A 20,864-nucleotide genomic window follows, 5' to 3' on the forward strand; every position below is an offset into this window, starting at 1 on the left:
AACATTATGGACCTTCCTAGGTCAGAGTAAGACGTCATTTTATATGCATATTTATCGAGGCTGAACACTCTCCCCCAGGATGGTGTCATGGGCTCAAAACTCTTGACAATTGACCAAAAAACGAAGTGTTATCAACTTCTGGTTCATACTCTTTCGTACATCCAGACACCGGCCGTCATAATGAGACCAATTAGTAGTGTGATGCCATATTTCTCTCAGTCTTTCTGATCAAAAGGCGGCATTCCAACGTCCAGCAATCCAGCCTTGACAAGTAACAAAAATTCTCTGAGACGCAACATGGGCTTTCCCAAATGGAGACAATGAAGCTCTTCAAGAAAGGTAAGTTTTGCCAAATTTGACATATAAAAATCCATAAGTTGCAATAGAGGACTTGCCGTATGAAAAAAATTTATCTTGCCAAAGTTCGATGTAGCGAAACCCTTGCCCTGCAATATCTCCCCGTGTAGCATGTTTCTTTCCAAATCAAAATCCAACTCGCCAAAGGTTGACATTGCAAAGATCTTCTCATATAATATCAATTTTGCTTACTTGGATGGTCGAAGCATCAACTCTCCTCTCAAGCAAGAACTACCTTGCCAAAGCCTAGATGGCAGAAGCCTTTTCTTCCAACATGAAATACCATCCTCAGCTTGCCAAGATGGAGTCTACCATAGATACTTTTGGTGGTGGTCTCCGTATCTAATCAAGTCTAATTGGTTGTCTGGTATCCTCCTTCTCAAAGTATATACAAATATATGTCACCACCACACGCTTCGACCACTGCTGCTCCAGTGAAATCGACGAGCCGGAACAGAGATGACAAACCCATCAATTATTAAACGATTCAACTTTCTATGCGCATTTCTTTCAATCTATCCGCTCTATCTAGTCACGGTCTATCCCTTCTGCTCTTGCGGACGAGGTGGAAAGTTCTGAAGACGACCTTCAGATCCCTTCCTCCATAGGGACTATCCAAATCATCAATGCATGCCATATTTTGATTTCTCAACTCCGAACCGAATTCCCGGCATGTTTCATTAACTGAAAACTCATCATCTCTGCGCTCCAGACGCCTTCATTCAAAATGCAATTCGTAAGAGGTTTATTCGTCTTCGTCAGAGAAGACCTCCTCGCCACGCTTGCGACGCGCCATACGTTCCTTCTTCTTTTTCCGCATCTCAGAGGATGTGAGTTTCTTTGCTTTCTTGTTGCCCTCAATCTTGTTCCCCATAGCATCAAACTTCTCTTCTTCATCGTTTCCTTTCTCGGTCAGACGCGGTCCCGTTCCTTGACCTTGAACCCTGTGACTCAGGTCAGCGCATCCTTCAGGAAATGTAGGTAGAAACTTACCAGTTGTGCCCTGACGGTGTCATTTTGCCGTTGAGTACAGACCAGACCTCATCTACGACAAGCATCAGCAACCATTATCAAGTGGGGGGGGGGGGGGGGAGAACTTACTCGTGAGGCTCTCTGTGAACTCAGCATTGTGGGAAATGATGACTACACCACCCTCAAACTCCTTGAGAGCCTTGGACAGAGCGCCCAGCGAGTCCCGGTCAAGGTAGTTGGTCGGTTCATCGAGAACGATCAAGTGAGGACGTTGCCATGTGCAAGCAGCGAGAACGACCTTGACACGCTGCCCACCAGACAGACCACGCATGCGAGAGTGAGAGATGAGTTCCGCGTCGAGACCGAAATTAGCGCCGTGTTGTTCGATTTCTCGTCGAATAAGAGGTCGGAATTGACCACTGGCCAACGCCTCCTTCTGATCGACCTCAGCAACCATCTTTTGATGGGAAGCAAGAATTTCAGAGCGAGGAATCCAGGCATTGTCAGCCGTCATCATGGGAGTCCATTTCTCATTCTTCTGGCCAACATTTTCGCCGAGAGCGAATGAGCACTCATACTCGTAGGAGTTCTTAAACTTTCTACGAGCATGAATGCCGATGACACGACGTTGAGTCCCATCGATCTTGTAAATCTTGTCCATGGCCTTTTCATCGTCCTCGGTGACGATCTTGTTGGCACGATCCATGGTCTCACGATCCTCACCGGTCTGAAATCGCCATTGGATGTACTCGGACGGAGTCTTGTCAAGGTGGTTATCAATGTGGGCGAAGGCGTGTTGCTTGATGTAGGCAATGCGAATGTTCTCGTGTTGGTAGACTTCGCCGGAAGTGGGAATCAATTCACCAGTGAGAACGTTGACCAAAGTGGACTTGCCGGCACCGTTAGGTCCGATCACAGCAATCCGAGAGCCAAGGGAAACCTGGAAAGTAATGTCGGAGATTTGAGGCTTATCGGTGCCGGGGTATTGGAAGGACATCTTGCTGACTCGGACAATAGCTTTGGCCTTGGTCTTGACACCCTCGAGGAAACCTGGTTCGGGGAACTTGAACTCCAGCTCAGAAGCACCGAGCTCGAAGTAAGAGCGGGCAGATGGCACTCTCTTGGCGAACTCAGTCAGGTTACCACGGTACCGACGGAGCTTGAAGCGTTCGTAGTGGATGACATGTTGAATGACATTGTTCAAGAATTTGGAGTCGTGCGAGACGATGATAGAGGTGCAGGGTGAGTTGATGAGGTATTGTTCAAGCCAGGCAACGTTCTTCACATCCAAATGGTTCGTGGGTTCGTCCAGAAGCAGGATGTCAGGAGCTTCAAAAACGGCACGGGCAAGAGCAAGCTTCATCTTCCAACCACCGGAGAGCGAGGTAATCGGAGCTTCCATTTGAGATTGGAGGAAACCGAATTCGAGAAGTTTGGCCTCAATCTCAGATCGAGGAGTGTCAATGTTGACCTGTTTCAGCTTCATCTCGGTCCAGCCAATGACGGAGAGCTCAGTATCGGCAGCATCAAGGTCGTGTTCTACGAACACCGTCTTGACTTCGTCCTTCTTGGGGAAACCTTCGACTTGCTCGTTGTTGATAGCACGCATCAAGGTAGATTTGCCAGAACCATTGGGACCCAACAGACCGTAGCGCTGACCACGCTTGAGTCGGAGATGAGTCTGGTTAAGAAGAATCTTAGCACCATAGGCCAAGTTGAATGTGCAGTTGCAGAGATCCTCGCCCTCTTCTTCATCAGGTTCAACTTCGGCCTCGTCTTCAACGCCGGGAGAGGCACGTTTGCGGAGTTGTTCAGCAACGGATGGTGCCTCAGCCTCGCCAACGATGGATTTGAGGTATTCGACCGTGTTGGAGACCCAGTCAGGAGCGTCGATGATCTTCTCCTCAACCAATTGACCGGCAATGGCAGAAATGTACTCGATAACAGGCCCAGACTTGGTGACCGCATCTTTGTGTTTCTGCTCAAGAATCGACTTGAGAATGGCGGAAACGGTGGAAATCTCGCCAGCAGTGGAAACCTTGGGGGCCGTGCCATCTGGTTTAACCGCACCCACTCGTTTGAGAGTTTCAAGGCCTTGCCTGGTCTTCTCACGAGCCTCGGGATCGGCCATGTTCTCGTAATTCTTGGTGAGAGCAGGCATCAACTTAGGCAAGAAAGCGGCCACAATTTGAGGATCCTCGACGAGTTTGCACATGTTGTCAACGATGACGGCCGATTTTCTCTTGATGGCGGTATCACGCTCGGCCAAACCGCGCTCGAGAAGAGGAACCATGATGGCGAGAGTTGGCTCGTGCACATCCGTGACGAAGGTGGTAGCACCGAGCAGGTGAACGGTTTCGGGGACATTCTCAGGCTTTGCGATACACTTGATCAGTTCCGGAATGAACTTCTCAATATCCTTGTTTTCGATCAATTTGCAAAGTTTTTCCATTGTGCCATATGCCTTCTTCTTGACTTCGGGTTTGGTGTCCCACATCGATTCGGACACGATAGGAATGAGGGTTGGGACAAGGAAGGAGAGCTGAGTAGGTGCAGTCTCCACGAATGATTCGACGCAGTCGAGACCAGTCATCTTCTCGGGCCATTTTTGGGCGGTGATAATCGAATTTCGGATGTGAGGAAGAGCGGCCTTGACCGCGTTAGGGTTGATGGCCTTGACAATGGCAAGAGACGCGGCCTGCGCAGCATTCTTGACGGAAACCATCTTATCGCCCACCGCCGCCAGAGCCAGCGGCAGGAGGGAGACAAGATAAGGCTCAACAGCGGGAGAAACAGTGGAGTGTTCGGCAATGGCTTTGATGCCATCGACGGCGCGCTCTCTAACGAGAGCATCTTTCTTGTTGGCAAGTTGTTTCTTGAAAGTTTCGACCGCTTTGAGGGGCACTGCGTGCTCTTCGATAGGGCCGTTTAGGAAAGTGGCGATGTTGCCAGCAGCTGCGTTGGCCTCATCTTGAGCCTTGGAGACCGACAATTTCTGCAGCAGCTGCTCGAGAGTGGCGACAGACTGCTTGGTCTCTTTGGCAGAGGTGGCAGGAACAGAGTCCATAGTGTCAACAGCAGGCATTTCGCTGGAAATTTGTTGGATTGGTTTGTTGTAAGGGAAGGAATTCGGTCGACTTTCGTGTGGGAGAAAAAAAAATTATTTCAACCAGGAATGTACTGATGAAAAAAGCGGTCTAACAGGGTATCGGAAGAATGCCCACGGACTTTGCGCTTCCCACGCAAGTCTCGCTTTACGCGGCGTCTATGAGAGGAAGAAAAAGGACAGTGCAATGACTCTACAAAGAGAGAAATGCAAAAGAAGAGAGGGTGTCCGGGGGGAGAGAAGGTCGATGCGAAAGAAAGGGAGAAAACAGTGAGAGCGCAGCGGCCTTCATAAATTTATTTTGGCCCTGCGCTGCACTGCTTGAAAAAAATTTTGGCCCGGATGGGAACCTGCGGAGACAATGAGTGGTCCGGCTAGTCGGTGGCGCGGCTGCTGGAACCCAGCGAATTCTCGAACTTCCCGCTATCAAACTGTAACCCCCCGGCTCAGGTCACTCCTATGAGCCAACCGAATTGTAGCCCCTGACACTTCGGCGTGTCTTGGAGAGCCGAAAGATGGAAGATCTCGAGGTCCCCGACGAACAGAGTCAGCGCCCGGTTTACACACATTGAAAGAGGAGGACCTATTTTTGTCGCCACTCAGCCTTAGACCGTGACCATCGTTACAACAACGACCGGGGATCCAAATCTACAGGCTACGCTTGCGCCGACTGCGTCAGATTTGGGCGGCCAGCGAATTGCCTGTGGCTGCCTGAAAGCCATTTTCGCACCCTGGATAAGGAGAATGTGTAATCAGACGTTGATCCGCCATCCATTTCAATTTTCAAGCTCGATTGGTGATTTCTCTGCCTTTTGACCAGTCTGTCATCTTGCCTCCTCCAAGTCAGTCCTCTGTCCCATGTCCTGAGGGATTGTGGCCTGGAGGGGGAACCCTCCCAAACAAAAAAAAAGGAAAAATAAATAATACAGTAATCCGTCGCTATCGATAGGCTGAGAGGCTATATTGGTCCGACTGATAAGAAAGGAATGTCACTCCCCACGAAAATTAATAGGGGAGTAACCAGAACCGCTGGGGAAGCAGTGGATTGTTTCGTGCGCGACCCGGAATTGGCGATTGGCTGCAGTTGGGAACCGCAATGAGCACCTTGGAAGCCCTTCCGCCAGATTGGGCGTCGGAAAAACCGATTCTTCCAGTCCCTCGTTGGAGGCCCCGGAAACTTTTGTAACGCATCTGCGGATGTGACACGGTATCTAACGATCTCCCCATCCATGTGAGAAATAGTTTTCTACTCTCGGGAGAATGACCCTCGTCTCGACTATTCACCGCCGTTCAGCGCCTAGATCCAGACCGTGATGGGCTGCAGGATATCTCACCGCCCCTTTACCACCAAGGCATCCTCCAGATTTCCCCCTCTCCACAAGGTCAACTCACTGGCAGGTTCTCTGGGCGCCAGAATGCAAGATGCCGTCGAGCGTGCTGCGGATCCTACGGTCTCGCCACACCCTATTTCCCCAGATAGCTGGAGGAGTCTTGCCTGTCAACACTATGCTTGATCATGACAGACCCACCTTCCAGCCTTCAAGAGAAAGAGCTTGAAACGGACATGATAAATTCTCATTGCGTGTCATATCATAAAGAACTACATCATGAAAGAGGGTCCAAAAGCCCCAAAAGCAAATATCGGTCCGGTCTATCGTCGTGAGAGATGAAAATGTTTGAGTCCGTCCTCGTCAATCCAAAATCGTTAAAACATCCGCCGCTGTGACTCTGAGAGGCCGATTAGTAGCGATGGCGATGTCTGTGCCTGTCCTCATCGCTGGAACGGCTGCTGCTACTTTCGCTCCTCCGGCTTCTTGATCTTCTGCGAGAAGTACTTCGGCTACTACGACGTGCATCGTCATAGTAACCTCCATATCCCATACTCCCACTCTCTCGGCGCTCCTTGTCTCTCTTCTTCTTTTCACGCTTTTCTTCCAACTTGTGTCCGGCATATGCGCCCGCGAGCGCCCCAGCAACTGTTACGAGGCTGTTGCTCTGGCCAAGTTCGTGGCCCGCCCCTGCCGCCATTAGTTATGCAAGCCACACTTTCGGGTGTAAGGTTGTGTGGACTTACATCCACCAACAGCGCCACCAAGAAGGGTGGCCCCGACAGATTTCTCGGCCTCATGATGGCCATGCTTTTCTCCACGCTCTCTGGATTGTTCTCTTGACCTTTCTCTCTCCCGTCTCGATCCTCGAGAGCTAGTGCGATCATCGTACTGGGAATAATATCCTGTCTCACTTCCGCGATACTGGCTAGCAGCATATGGGCCCGAGTTGCGACGTTCGCGATACTCGTAGTCGTTGTCGCCGGCGTACTTGCTTACTTGCATACCAGAGGAGCGGGGCGAATATCTGTACTGGTCCTCGCGAGGAGGCTGATACCCTCCATACGAACTCTAGGCCCAAGTCAGCGGGAAAGAGAAAATCGCACACACATCTGAGGAAAGGTGCCTTACTGGTGGAGCTGGGGAACCATAACCTTGGCCACCTTGTTGACCATCGTATCCCGAGGGTTGCGGGGGAGGCGGATAGTTACTACGCCCGTTTCCCGGTGGTGGATATCCGTTGGGGTTGTAGGAGTCTGCCATGTTGGCGTGCGCAGTTAGATTTTGCGTAAGTGCAATGATACGAGAGAACTGATAAAGAAGGAAAGACAGGGAGGCGGGCGAATGTTTTCAAGAGATCAGGCGGATGGGTGGATTCAAGCATGGGGTGCGTGTCATGTTGTCCTGCGTTCCTATGACCTTAGTCATCCTGAGCCACGCGGGGCAGAGGAAAAAATGATCTCATACCACAGCCACAGCCGTTGATCTCTGAGGGCCCGCCTCCTTCTGCCGCAGCAGTTAAAAGTCCATTTGGGAGAAGCCGGACGGTACTTTCGGAAGACAAGGAGTATCTCATTCGAAGTAATAGGTATGTATAGCGCTGCTCACCAATTGTTTGAGATCCCTGGGGTACACGGCACGTCACGTTGATTCGTTTTGGCCTGAGAACCCCCCCGGATCTCGAGGGAGGACAGAAAGTGAAATGTGATAGGTCGCAAAAATATCAACGTATACAGGTGCTGCACTAGTAGGGGACATTCCCAGTTGACTAAATAGCCTATCGCATTTTTGTTCCAGGGGAACCAACCCACAGCCATTTGATCACTACCATGTTGAGTCAACATAATCAGAGAGAGCGCAACACCTTTTTGCGTGAGCCTCTCTGGCAACCGTGGTCTCACTTTGGCGCATATCTATGCCCTTTGTCACAGCCTGAGTCGGCGAAAGCTCGCAAGGCTGCTTGATTTGGGCACTTTGACCAATCAGAGCAGCTGTGATGGAGAATAATTCCGTGAACGGAATTTCTCTTGGCGGCTTGGCGAGTTTGACAGATTTGGCGGCGATTTCTCGGAAACCGTGACTCGGGATTGTCTGCGCTCAACGTCGGCCTCGCATTCCGCATCTTTTTTTCTCCACTGCCATGACCTCGTCTAGCCAACTTCAGCCTTCATTATCAAACATCTGCAACAACCTTGCGGCTTTGCCTTGCCGACTCTTCCTTTGCTCGGATTATGCTTAATGTTAGTATGCCCTGTGATTGGCCTCGATTACCTCTGTTTAAGCCGCCAGGCCCTGAAAACAATTCTTCTCGCTGTTACTCGCGACTACATTGGCCGAGACCATCACCAAAGCACCAAAACACATCTCGTCTCCCAGTCCGAATTGAGGCAAATAGTTCAATTTGATGTCCAAGACCCGTTTTTTTCTTTTCTTTAATATGGCGCGGCATGTACGAGGTAACAGCCAGTGGATCAGGTCTGAGGTGACTGGTTAGTTTTGTACGAGAAGAGAAGTCCGACTTCTCCTCAAGATGTGATATAAAACAAGTCCTCCTCTCCGAAGTTATGACTTCCCCTTAATTGATCCAGCAGTTTACTTTCTCTGCGTTTTCGCTCCAAACGGGCCAGAGCCTACTCTGTCTCTTTTTTGCTGTACTTCTCTCCTCTCAGCTTCGTTAGTTCTTCAAACGATTAATTTACACCCTTTCCCACGATGGCTAGCCGTTCTTCGGATCCCTACATGGCAGAGCACGATACTCCTCGCCATAGCCTCGAAAAGCATGACACTCGCTTGACCCGAACATCAACCCGTCGAACACTCGAACGATACGAGACAAGACCGACCCAAGATGCCTCGGATGTCTTGGACCTGCCCTACGACATCCTCAGCGACGAGGCTGATATGCAAGAGTATCTCACTGAGACAGCCACAGGTGTCATACCAAAGAGGACGGTATCCAAAATAAGTGGCAGAGTTGAAGATCACGAGTTGGTCACATTCAAACTCAACGATCCAGAGAATCCCAAGAACTGGACCAAGCCCTATAGTATGTCATACCTCCACACTGTCCCCAAACACTTGTCCAAATGAACTAACCAAGTTCTTCAGAATGGTGGTGTACCATGGTCGTCGCCTTCACTTGCTTCGTCGTCGCGTTCAACAGTGCCGTGATTACAGCAGACTTGGAAGGTGTCTCAGAGGAGTTCCATGTGTCTGAGGAGGTCGCGCTCCTCACCATCACCATGTTCGTTATAGGTTTTGGAGTTGGGCCCATGGCATTCGCGCCATTGTCGGAAATGTACGGTCGCCAACCTGTTTATATCATCACTATCGCTATCGCAGCCATCTTTGAGATCCCCTGCGCTGTTGCCCAAAATATCGGCACATTACTTGTCTGTCGACTGATTGACGGCATTGCCTTTTCTGCTCCTATGACCCTGGTCGGCGGCACACTGGCAGACCTATGGAAGAACGAAGAGCGAGGTGTTCCCATGGCCTTCTTCAGTGCGGCTCCTTTTATTGGCCCTGCCATCGGCCCTCTAGCAGGAGGCTTTCTCGGAGACGCCTCTGGCTGGAGATGGCTGTACTGGATCCAGCTCATCATGACCGGTGTCTGCTGGATGTTCCTCACCTTCACTATTCCCGAGACATTCGCGCCCGTCATCCTGGACCGACGAGCCAAGAAACTCCGCCAGGAGACCGGCGATAACATTTACGTGACTGAGAAGGACCTCGACGCCCGACCTTTCGGCGAACAACTGCGAATCTTCCTCATCCGACCTCTCCAGCTGCTGTTCCTCGAGCCCATCGTCCTGCTGATCTCCTTGTACATGTCAGTTCTGTACGGCCTTTTGTACATGTTCTTTGTCGCCTACCCCATCGTCTATGTCAATGGCAAAGGCTGGAGCGAAGGTAGCACAGGTCTCATGTTCATCCCTCTGGCGATCGGTGTCGTTCTCTCCGCCGCGTTGTCCCCCTTCGTCAACAAGCACTACCTATATCTCTGCTCGAAGGCCCCCGACGGCAAACCTCCCGCTGAGGCCCGCCTCATCCCTATGATGTTTTCCTGCTGGTTCATCCCCGTTGGCCTGTTTATCTTCGGATGGACTTCTTACCCCGAGATCTCTTATTGGGGGCCGATGATGGGTGGCTTCCCCGTGGGCTTCGGATTTATCTTCCTATACAACTCGGCGAACAATTATCTCGTCGACACCTACCAGCACCAAGCAGCGAGTGCTCTCGCCGCCAAGACCTGCATTCGAAGCTTTTGGGGTGCTAGCGTCGTTCTTTTCACTAATCAAATGTACGACACACTGGGATATCAGTGGGCCAGTTCACTACTGGCATTCATTGCTCTGGCATGCTGCTTAATTCCTTATGTGTTCTACTTCAAAGGTGCATCTATTCGCAAGCATTCTCATTTTGCTTTCTCAGATGAAGACGAGCAGGACACCCTTCCTGCCGATAAAGTGTGATTTGGTCACACGAAACTACGATCAAAGAAGAGTTGAAATGTTCAGCCTTCGATGATCACGGTTAAGGTTGAGATCCGGGACATAGAACGAAGACGGAATTGGAACAAAGCAGTGCGAACTTTGTTATATCTCAAGGCTACAAATGGTTGCATCTGATAGGCTAGCTTTGGGTTCGCTTTTGAGTGCTCGCCAGAAAAGACGGCGACTATTATCTGTACGGAGAGTACGTAGGGAAAAAAGTCAGGGGAAAATCCACATATAGTATGTGAGAAGCTACAAATATCCAAGAAGGAGAAAGATGGCATGCCGGTCCTAACGCCGGATCAACTCTGTCAAAATAATCAGATCACATCCCCGATTTCAAACTAGGATACAATGGAATCCGCGACGTTGGTTCAGGAGATTTTCTCTCTTTACGGAATGGCGCAGAAAGGAAAGCTCGCCACCTCCAAGTCCATGTCCTATTATCTACAACATGTATATATGATAGGCTCTCATCATTAAAACTGTTTGTCTATTTATTACAATCTACACGTATTTTTGATTACTTTTCAAGTCCCTAGTGAACCCAATTCCAAAGCCCACGCTATGCTCTCATTACCCTGTACAGACCAAAACTCAACTCGCTCCAAGGATCCTGGCATAAGCATCTTCCACTTCCCTCGCAATTTCCAGCAGTGAGACAATCACAATCGAATGCGTCGCCTCTGGAAGCTTGTCCCTGTGCAAACCGATCCACTCTAGCGGCGGCGTGGCTTCGCCCATATCACGAAGCTGAGGCGTATCAATGATAGGAGGCTCTAGTGCAACATAAGTAAACTTGGACTGTGGAACATTGACAACAGCAGTGATCTTTTCTTGTCCGCCGCTCTCGCCGTCGCCCTGGGGCTCTGCCGTGATTTTGACTGCGGACGGCGGTAGAGGTTTTCCGAGTCGTTGGGCTAAGGCCTGCGAATGCGTTTGCCACATGCCGCGGATGAAGCTGATTCGCGCATAGTTCCATCCCACGTCCACTTTACCCTCGAATGTGCTTCGGAACGTGTATTTGATGGTGTTGGAATCTGCCACTTGCCAGGTTTCCATCGACGAAACAAGTCGCGGGACTTTCATGATTGTGCCTCCACGAGACGTAGTCGCCCTTTCGATCACATCAGGAACAGACACCTCAATTAAGGCCTGGGTGGTGGCTCGGTTCACGTTTGAGAGAGCCACTCGGACTTGGCCGAGACTCATTCCCAATCCACTGTGAGTCTTTCCTTCTGTCGTCGCCACCGCAAATCGTGCTTGCACTTCAGTGGCTTCCACTTTGAGAATCTGGTTGTCAAAGAACGTGTTGGGAAAGGCACCGATATCTACTTCTTGAAGGGTCACGACAACGTCCGTGTGCAGGGCAAATGCACCTTTCGTCGTAGATTTCTCCTTGAGTTGAGGGTCAGGCGGCGGTGCAGTCCAGTTGTTCGACGGGAAGAAAGATTTTCGTCGCAGGAACTTGTCCAAATCATGTAGTGCTGTCTCATATGCCTCTTGCTTCTCTTGTACCAACCTCTCAAATGCTTGTACGAGCGCTAAGCCTTGTGCTGCAGTTGCAGTGGTGCAGAATACTTGCACTTTGCCCCCGTCGACGATGCCCACAAGTCGATCCGTATCGTTTCCGTGACCTTGGCGGACATTGTACATCAGGAATTCGAACGACGAGATATCGGCAACAGCAAACGGCTGGTAATCGAAGGCGGCCTTCACTCGCAGGTGCTCGAATCCGATGGATGCCTGGACCAAGGGGGCATGCGACTTCGCCGTAACATCTTCCGGCCATCTGATGGATGTTCGAGCATGCATGTTTTCTAGCTCAATAAACCCACTCATTCTCCCGGTGCTGTCAATGCCCACTCTGTCAAATCCGATGCACAGATTTTGTTCTGAATCATTGTTCTTCTTGGATGATGCCCATAGTTTGGAGATCGTGAAGCACGACTTGCCTAAGCCTTGCCCAAGGTCTACCTGTAGCTTGATTTCTTCGGTAGATATGATGGCATGCCACGGCAGTGTACCTTTCGCAGAAAGCTCTTGGTAACGCTGCATTGCATATGCTTGCTGCTCTTGCATCGTGCTGACAGGGGCACTGGGCTTAGAGGCCCCGCGTAGCTCAGCCGGGTACCAAATCTCGCGGAAAAGAAGAAAGTCCTGCAGTTGTTTTGCGTTGATGTCGGTTTTCAAAGGACTGATATTTAGAATGGCCGAAATGCCCGTTGTGGCGCTGACGTGTTTGCTGTTCATCAAGGACATGACGATGGAATCTACTTCAAAACTGGCTGTAGATTCTCGGGAATAAACATGTTGAACTGACGCCTCCAGTTTGTTGGATGTCGTCAGAATCGCGAAGAAGCGCTCTTGGTCAGGCGCTGACACCGTATTGACCGTGACGAAAATGTCCGCAAACCTTGCAGTGGCAGCAACCCTTGCGATAGGTTGGCAGCTAAGACTAAACTCCTGTCGCTGGATGTAAAGGCCTCCATTCAGTTTGCAACGTCCCAAGATGGCGGTCGGACTTGCATGGTTGATAGTGGCATCCGACAGATAGTGGCTGGTTTCTGGTTGAGGTTCGCCGTCCCCAATCTTCTCATCACCCAAGATTTCCTTGATGCTGGCCGATATCTCTAGTATCAGAGGCACAACCGTGGGATAGAGGGTGTTGGAAGAGGCCGCAACTTTGACTTCCGTGCTCAACGAAGGATCATCCAGCCCATTGTCCTTGTACTCAACTTTGAGAGCGACACCAGGAGCTTGTAGTACGGCCGAAGAAACACCGTCCCCTTGAACAGCTTGCCCGTATCGACCCGCACGAGATCGTTTCTTACCTTTCAAAAATCCAAACACCGAGCTTTGGTGTTGCATTTCTGCTCGAGGACTGATATGTACCACAGCACCGGCAAAGTCTGCGTCTACGAGAAGCGATGCCAGTCGTTTGCCGCTCAAGAGACCGACACCGGCCGCTTGAGGCGTTTGTGGACTGGTCCCGCAGAAAGTTTTGGCGTTACGCAGCTCACCACTGGCACTGGCAAGCGACTTCTGCAGGGCGTGTGCTGGGATGACAAAGTCAGCAGCAAGTCGCAGGTCCAACGCCTTCCCTTTCGCTTGGAATGCGAAACGACGATCGTGTTGGGTAGAGAGATAGGCAGTCCCGAAAACAACTTGGGGAAGAAGAGCGGAATTGGCTGCTCGTTCTGTGGGATGCTCTGACTGAGATTGTGGTACAATCTGCAGTTGTGTATCCAGGATTGAAAGACGAGCAGTGCCTTCTTGCCTGGTCTGAAAGTCGACCTTGCGAATAGAGAACACTAGATCTTCTAGCTCGCGTGTGGGAGATAGTAGAGAACTTCTTGTCAGATTCCACCGGACGCGAATGTTCTCGAGGTCGAGAGCATATGTAGAATCATAAATAGCTGAGGAGGTTGACTCGGCGGTCGACGCAACTTCGAGAGCGGCCTCTATCGGTTCTTTCGGCTTCAAGCGATCTGTTATACCAGCAGCCGTCATTCTTCGAAGTTGCCGAATGTTGTCTTCATCGTCAGCAAGTTTGATGGTTTTGATCCGTTCTTGTAAGAAGGCTGCGACGTCGACGGCAAGCGTAGCAGTTTCCTCAAAAAGATCAACCATGATTCCATCACTCCACGCTCTGTAGACCTGTACTTTGCCACCTTTCCCTTCGATTTCTGTCTTCCCTGATGCCTTGAGACCAATTAAGATTTTACCAAGGTTTACTTTGTCGTACTCGGTGGTTCGATAGACACCTAGGCCAATCCCTTGTGAGTTGAGGATGAATTGAGGCTGCTCGTGAATCGAGTCAGGGTTTTCTGTCTCATTGTGGATAAACAGTGAAGTTCCTTCGAGCTTGAGTTCCACGTCGGCACGATAGTTCTGGTCATCGCGAACAGTTGGAGCACTGAAGTGTACTTTGATCCCGGCCAGTGTCCCGTGAATCGCAAAGCGAAGCAGAAGCGTAGTTCCACTTGACTGGGCTTTTCGAGCCTTGGGCTTGTCACCATTAATGTGATCCAGAGATGATTGCACCAGCTGGACGGCTTTCTTCACATTTGGTATCAATTGTATCACACCGGGTTGATTTAGTGCATCAAAGCAAGCCCTGACACCTGCGGCTTCGAGATTTATTTGTTCTACCGTCGTGCGAGCACGGACAGCTATCACACAGGACGTTTGGCGCACTGATAGACGCCCATTGATAGGAGGCATCTGCAGAATGGACATGTTGCCCCTGGAATCCCCCTGAGGGACTTCAAATGAATGCTCATGCTCTTTGATGTCGAAATTGATGTCAAAGCCACCATCTTTGCTTGGCAGGATTGAAGTCCTGGCAACATTTCCCGATATTGCATAATGTAGAGAAGGGACCACGGTCAAATTCAGTCTATAGTCGTCCAAGAACATAGCGACATGAAGATCGAGGTCCGATCTATCGCTCGACGTGGGAGTTTGTCCAGCCGATTTGTCACCGTCACTCGGGACCTGGTCAATAAGCTTTGTAATTTCAAGAACTTCATCTTGAATAACGGAATCCACAACCGTAAGTAAATTGACAGGATCTTCCTTCATCTCAAATCGGAACCTGTGAGATGCTGCGCACAGTTGAACCACGGTCTTTTGCTGAGGAGACCCGGCAGGAAATTGCGGCCAGACTGAACCGTATAGTTTCGGCGAGCGAAGTCGCCACATCAATAGAGTGCGTGAGTGACCTTTAAATTTAGCCATAGCAGTATTTGCCGCGACTGTGAAGGAGGAAATGGTAGGTCCAGAGCCTCCCACATCGAATGAAACCGCACTTCGAAAGCTCTCGGCTCCCCACTTGAGGTTGAGATTGTATGTCGTGAGGAATATAGATGCGGCATCGCTCCCTACGGCAACGGTGAATGATCTCCTTGCTGCGGAGTGGTCTGACTTGACTTCATCAACCGAATCGGTCTTTGTTGGCCGGACTGCAAGAGGATTGCCAAGTTCTATAACCTGGCGGACTAGCTCAACCAAAGCCCAATTGAGATGGAACGAAGTATCCGCTAGATAAGCTTGCAGAATGACTTTCTGGTTGATGCTGTCAGCCCTTGACGAGGCATTCGTTGGGCGTATGGTGACGTTGAAATCAAGACCCAGGAGAGCAAAATCGCTCTGCCGTGGCCCCGGATCCAATATAATTCCAACTTTGCCAATGACAATCTCTGCTTGTGTCGCAAGTTTGGATTCAAATATTTCAGGCGTTCGAACACTATGATTCTCAAACAAGGTGCTCATAATCGGAACTTTGTCACGAGCATAATCCCACCCTCGCCATTGTTCAAAGGAGGACAGGACCTGCTGACGAGCTGGATCTTTCAATTCGAGATTCTTGCAGTCGCACTTGGTGAAAGCCTCGCATCCATTCTCCTTCTCTAGGGTAGAGAAGATATGTCGGAGTCGAGATATGATCTTCCAGGAATCAGTTAGACGAACGTGCTTGTCGGCGCTTCTCAGAACGTAAGAAGGCTTGGTCAAGAAAATTGGATCAGAGACTGAAGATCCCGCCTGGGTGAGATGATATATGAGATGCCTTGATTTGTAACTCTGATCCACCTCTGTGATGGCATCGGCAATGCGATCAATCATCGAGACGGTTCTCTGTATTAGACCAGCCATGCAAGCCAAATTTTCTGCCCACAGAACGACATCGAAATCGCTTAACTGCAATCTTGAATTGATCTCTTCTTTCAGATATAACCAGAAGCCGAGACTTGAGAGAGAAACTTCGGCTTGGGCTGCAGCCTTTCCAGAGCTAAACTCATCAGCTTGGGTGGAAACGGTCAAGTTCTCGACTGAACCATACACCAGCCGGTCATAGGGCAGAATTTTGTCGAATCGAGCCTCAGTCTGCGGATGAACGTTGCGAAATATCACTTGAGTGCTGACAAGTTTGACATCATACTGATCATGCGAAGGCGGTTGGGAGCCCCTCTCGCCTTGAAGGCTATTAATCAATCTCACATGTGCAAGGGGCACCTGAACTGCGAAGTCCATAACGTGGCCTTGGCCCTCGTGCCTTTGGGTCTCCATAATTCTTTTCATTACAGTGATTTGCACCTTGTCCAGTTGATCTATGGCTTGGTCCATGTTCAATTCCTTTATCAGTTCTCCTATCGAAAGGAACAAGGCAGGGGTGCAGAAACCAGTTAGACCATTTTCGACCATGAATATGATGCCCTCATGAGGAGTATTCTCGAATTCATCCGTCTTGGAATCAGTTGCGTGGCTGTCCTGTGGCGTCAGCTTGGGAGCTCGGCGACCTGGCGAACTTGATAACCGTGGCATGTTTCTAGTATCCGGTTGGACCTCATATAGTGAAAAATGCGGAGGCGCCCAGGGACTAGCAAAGGTAACTAGTGCTGGATGTGAATCTCGCTCTCCAGAAGTAAATCGTCTGTTGTGGCCGTTAGGATGCTCACTGGACCAGTCAGATGGCGGTGCCAGGGATGTCATATGAGGTGATGATTGGTAAATATCTCTGTCTGGTGGTCGACGTGATCGTCCAACTGCATTGTTGTTCTCTGACGATGGTCCTCTTAACATGGAAGAGGATGACAAAAAGGAGCTCTTCCGGTCGGGACCTCGTCTGCGACCTTTCCGATCTCTGATTTCCGGGAAAGAAGTTTTCTCAACCCGACCAATTGGTGCGGGCATGGCAGGTACTGGCATGGCGGGCGGTTCACGAGCCCAATCAGGCTTTTTGTGATTTATCGGATATTGCTTTTGAGCTCCCAAAAGCCATTGTGCACGGTGAGTACGCTGATCATGATATCGTATATGCTGCTGTTGTAGAGCTCTGGTGTGTGAAAGATCGTCTGTTTTGTCTAGTCTTCCCACACGTAGGCATGTCTGAAAACAGGCAAATGTTTCAATGGCTCCTGATCCTCGCTCGTGATGTCGGAGAGCACATTTGTGATCCACAGCTGCAACCAGTATCCGTGGTACGCTGGCTCTCAAAGTCTTCGCAAAGTTGGAGTCAGCCCAGTCACCGAATGAGACATCGGATTCGGAGAGTTCGACCAGGAACGCAGCACCCCCTGCCACAAGCCAGACACGCAAGCCAGCGACATGGGCCCTGAGGAACGTAACGTCATGGGCGACTGACTTTTTGAATTCTGGGAGAGCATTTTCATAGTCGTCCAGGGTGTAGATAAACGCCATTATTGCATTGATCAGTGTCTGGACAAAATTGGAAGAACACTCGCCAGTAGTTGCCCCCATATTGATATCCCAGTTACCGGCATATGTGGGCTCCATGGGGGGTGCTCCAAAAAGTCGATGGCCGTACACCTCGGCTCCGTCAATGAAAAGCTGGCAATTTGTGATATCGCTAGAAGTGCCATTTTCGTTGGTAGGTGTCGATTCGATCGACACTTCCAACGGACTTGAGCTGACCTGCAAGTCCATGTAGTAATTGGTGAATCGCATATCTGCCTCAGTAAGTAGGATGTCTATCCGAAGATTTTCTCTCCGTGAATAGATATTAGCTGGCATGAGCACGCAGGAACTATCTGCCCGCACAGTGAGAATGACATCGAGATCATTTTCTTTTTTCGTTCCAGGGCGTGTTCCATGAATGTCATTGCCTGCAAGCATGTCTTGGTACTCCTCCAAAGTTCGAAAATGCAGATACTCTCCAAAGTAGTTCTCCTTGACGTTCATGAAGTAACGAATCAAGTAGCCATGCAGAAAGAATTTCGGAGCATATCCAGTAATAGTCATAAATAAGGAGTCAGTCAAGCTTGGAGATACACGAGGATAATAGTTGAAGGACCCTTCCAGATTGAGCCGCTTCAGAGTAGCCATTGTCGTGTCCTCAGCCAGGGTATTCAGTGTGTTCCACAGAGGCGTAGCCAACTCCAAGGATGCATTGTGGCCTTCGGCTACAAATCTGACGCTGTTTTGACGGGGAGAAAAGAATTGCATGGGAATGTCCACGTTGCCATCGAGTTGTTGAAATCCCAGGACCAGGAATGCGTTCTCCTCCAGGTCGCAAGGGTTGTCAATGATGTTGTAGTCGTTTGCATTGAGGTAGAGTTTCAGGTCTGGAAACGTCAGATGTAGTTGGTAAAGGAAAGGGACGAAGGTCATATAATCGGGCTTTTGTCCAGCCGTGAAGTCGCTTATCAAGTCCGTCAGCAGGAACATGTGGTCCCTCAAAAGAAACATTTCCATAGAGTCGTTCTCGACGTCAAAGATCCAAGTATGAAGGTTATTCCATCCCAGAGGATTCGATAGATTGCACAATACTTTTTGTGAGCGACAACGCCAGAGCAAGGCATGATTGACACTGGAAGTGGCCTTCGTCTCTTTGAGGTCAAGTCTCAGTTGATTTCGGTATCCATCTTCTCGAGCAACCATGTCCATATCATACCGAACTGTGGAATCTTTTCCTGCTGATACGGTCAGCCATCCAAACGGTCGGACATCAGGGCCCAGTTTGGTCTTCTGGGACCGGCGGAAACGGAAATGCCGCTTTTCTCGTTGCTTGCGCATCGCAGCAGCCTCTTTGACCGTGTATGCTCGTCCTCTCCACTGCCAATCTTTTGAACTTTCTCTCGTGGGCACCCGCAGGCTGACTTCATCCTCAAGGTCAACGCGAATTGTCATTACCGTGCTTTGTCGTGAGTCTCCGACTTTGAGGGTGGATGCAGGCAACGCCGACTGGTACGGATTTGGGAAAAATGCGGCTTGAAGTTCAACTCGAAGCCGGTCTGCCCAAGGTCCATAGTTGACGTAACCGCCTTTTACAGTCAGATCTAGACCATATGCGGGAGGAGTCGACATATTAATCCCCTCATCATCTGAATTCCCTCCGAGACTGGCGTGTTCTTCTGTAACCTTCCCAGGAATATCCCAGTAGAAGTTCAAATGAATTGCTGGGCAGTCGAGAATTTGAGAGAACCTCGCATAGTCCACATGGATCCATCCCTCGTGATCATCTCGTTCATCCTCATCCTTATACCGGCCAAGACCATGCCACGACCTATTTTCTTCTTGGAATTCATCGTACATGTAGTGAGACTTGGTCTCACCGTTGTGAGACGCAGTAGTTCTCAATGAACCTCGCGAACTTCGCAGACCCGGAAGTAAATGCCTCATGCGACGGAAAACTTTGCCTATTCTTCGACTCAACCCAAGTTCGACATGCCACCAATGATGTGCGTGTGTTGTGGACTCTGCAGCAGATATGATTCTTTCGGCAGCGGCAAGCTGAGATCTACGAAAATCAGGATTAGGTTTCATCTCAACTTTAGGATGATCGATGTCGAAATCGAAAATTTGTCGAAATATGTCGGACGGACCTGCAGCAGCGGCATCAATATGACCCTTGGCAGAGGTAAAAGTGGCCACAACAATGGCTCTTGTGTTTTCGTTTCCAAGAGTAATGGCACCTTTAGAGCATTCAATTGCAACGGGGAGCGTTCGCAGGATAAGGGAGTAGAAAGATGAGACATCAGCCGCAAGCTCGTCAATTTCTGTGACAGCACTGGTGTCTGTCTCGGCTCTTGTAAGAGGAGCAGGAAGCTCTCCTGAAGCAAGATTTCGATCCGACTTCTGAGTAGGGATCCCGCTGGCGGAGGCGCCACTGGTAGAAGCATCCTTGGACAACGATCTTGTCTTCTCCTTGCGATGATGAAGTCTTCCAGATGATGGTTCAGACTCATGGCCACGGGTATATGCCCTCGAGCTACTCCCCTTGGATTCGTGTAGCACCTCCTCCTTCACGATAGCATCGTACACCGGCGTTCGGTTGTACACAAACCATTCCAGGCCCGACACGTTAATGGATAGTCGGGCTTCCGAGGTGTCCGCCCTTTTCGCACGCCCGAGCTCTTGGTCTTGTACTGGTGGTTCGGACTCGTCAGAACCATCTATAATCGATCCTTGTTTCTCCTTCAAATTTTCTTCTTCAGGCCCTTGAAGAGAGGTGAGATCAACTTGGCGTGATGTCCGTTGCCAATACCGCCAGGTAATATAGCCATTCTGAATCAAGACAGTTTCATTCTCAGCATGATAACGAAGGCCTTTGAAGAATATTCTCCCAGCCAGGAACGATAGCTGGAGAGACTGTATATCTATCCATACACGGTATTTATGCCACGTAAACGCTCTCAGGCCGTAGGAGACCAGAGTTGCAAATAGCCGATTGAAGTAGAAAAGGAAGAAGAGCGACAGGCAGGAACAGGTGACGAGTTCTATGAACCACGTCCTTGGAAAGGTCAATACATATCTAGGAAGAAGAGGGTGATTGATTTACCAATTGAACGCAGAATTCGTCGAGATCGGCTGTCCAACGAGGTCATCTAAATCCGACATTGTTGACTCGGCAGTCTTCTCGAGGAGTCTCGTTCATGGTTCGAGAGAATCATTGGTGGGGTAGATTGAAAACATTGTTCTCAGGACGTCCGCATGGCCAACCCAGAAAAACTGGTTTCCTCAAACGTGAACTGGTAGAGGTGGAAGAAAGTGCAGATTGCGATCGTCGTTGTGTAGTGTGGGCGGATTCCCCCCGCAGAAACTCGACTCCTTGGAAATTTGATCGCTGCCGTCATTTTCCTG

At 49.9% G+C, this 20,864-nt stretch overlaps 4 protein-coding genes across 4 annotated transcripts; 1 reads left to right on the forward strand and 3 right to left on the reverse strand.

Annotated features, from left to right (window-relative positions):
- Positions 1-1,102: 1,102 nt before the first annotated feature.
- On the reverse strand, positions 1,103-4,414 carry Z518_03666 (uncharacterized protein; the record flags this gene model as incomplete). Its single annotated transcript, XM_013417376.1, has 3 exons — positions 1,103-1,301; positions 1,351-1,402; positions 1,459-4,414. 3 exons carry the CDS (start codon positions 4,412-4,414, stop codon positions 1,103-1,105), a joined length of 3,207 nt encoding a protein of 1,068 aa, XP_013272830.1.
- A 1,761-nt stretch (positions 4,415-6,175) lies between these two features.
- Positions 6,176-7,026, reverse strand: Z518_03667 (uncharacterized protein; the record flags this gene model as incomplete). The annotated part of the gene is made up of 3 exons (XM_013417377.1): positions 6,176-6,453; positions 6,510-6,834; positions 6,895-7,026. The coding sequence occupies 3 exons, from the start codon at positions 7,024-7,026 to the stop codon at positions 6,176-6,178; spliced, it is 735 nt and encodes a 244-aa protein (XP_013272831.1).
- Positions 7,027-8,475: 1,449 nt separating this feature from the next.
- On the forward strand, positions 8,476-10,238 carry Z518_03668 (uncharacterized protein; the record flags this gene model as incomplete). The annotated part of the gene is made up of 2 exons (XM_013417378.1): positions 8,476-8,809; positions 8,872-10,238. The coding sequence occupies 2 exons, from the start codon at positions 8,476-8,478 to the stop codon at positions 10,236-10,238; spliced, it is 1,701 nt and encodes a 566-aa protein (XP_013272832.1).
- Positions 10,239-10,856: 618 nt separating this feature from the next.
- On the reverse strand, positions 10,857-20,621 carry Z518_03669 (uncharacterized protein; the record flags this gene model as incomplete). Its single annotated transcript, XM_013417379.1, has 2 exons — positions 10,857-20,514; positions 20,563-20,621. The coding sequence occupies 2 exons, from the start codon at positions 20,619-20,621 to the stop codon at positions 10,857-10,859; spliced, it is 9,717 nt and encodes a 3,238-aa protein (XP_013272833.1).
- Positions 20,622-20,864: the final 243 nt, after the last annotated feature.

This window comes from Rhinocladiella mackenziei (assembly GCF_000835555.1).
Source record: "Rhinocladiella mackenziei CBS 650.93 unplaced genomic scaffold supercont1.3, whole genome shotgun sequence".
Lineage (NCBI taxonomy): Eukaryota > Fungi > Ascomycota > Eurotiomycetes > Chaetothyriales > Herpotrichiellaceae > Rhinocladiella > Rhinocladiella mackenziei.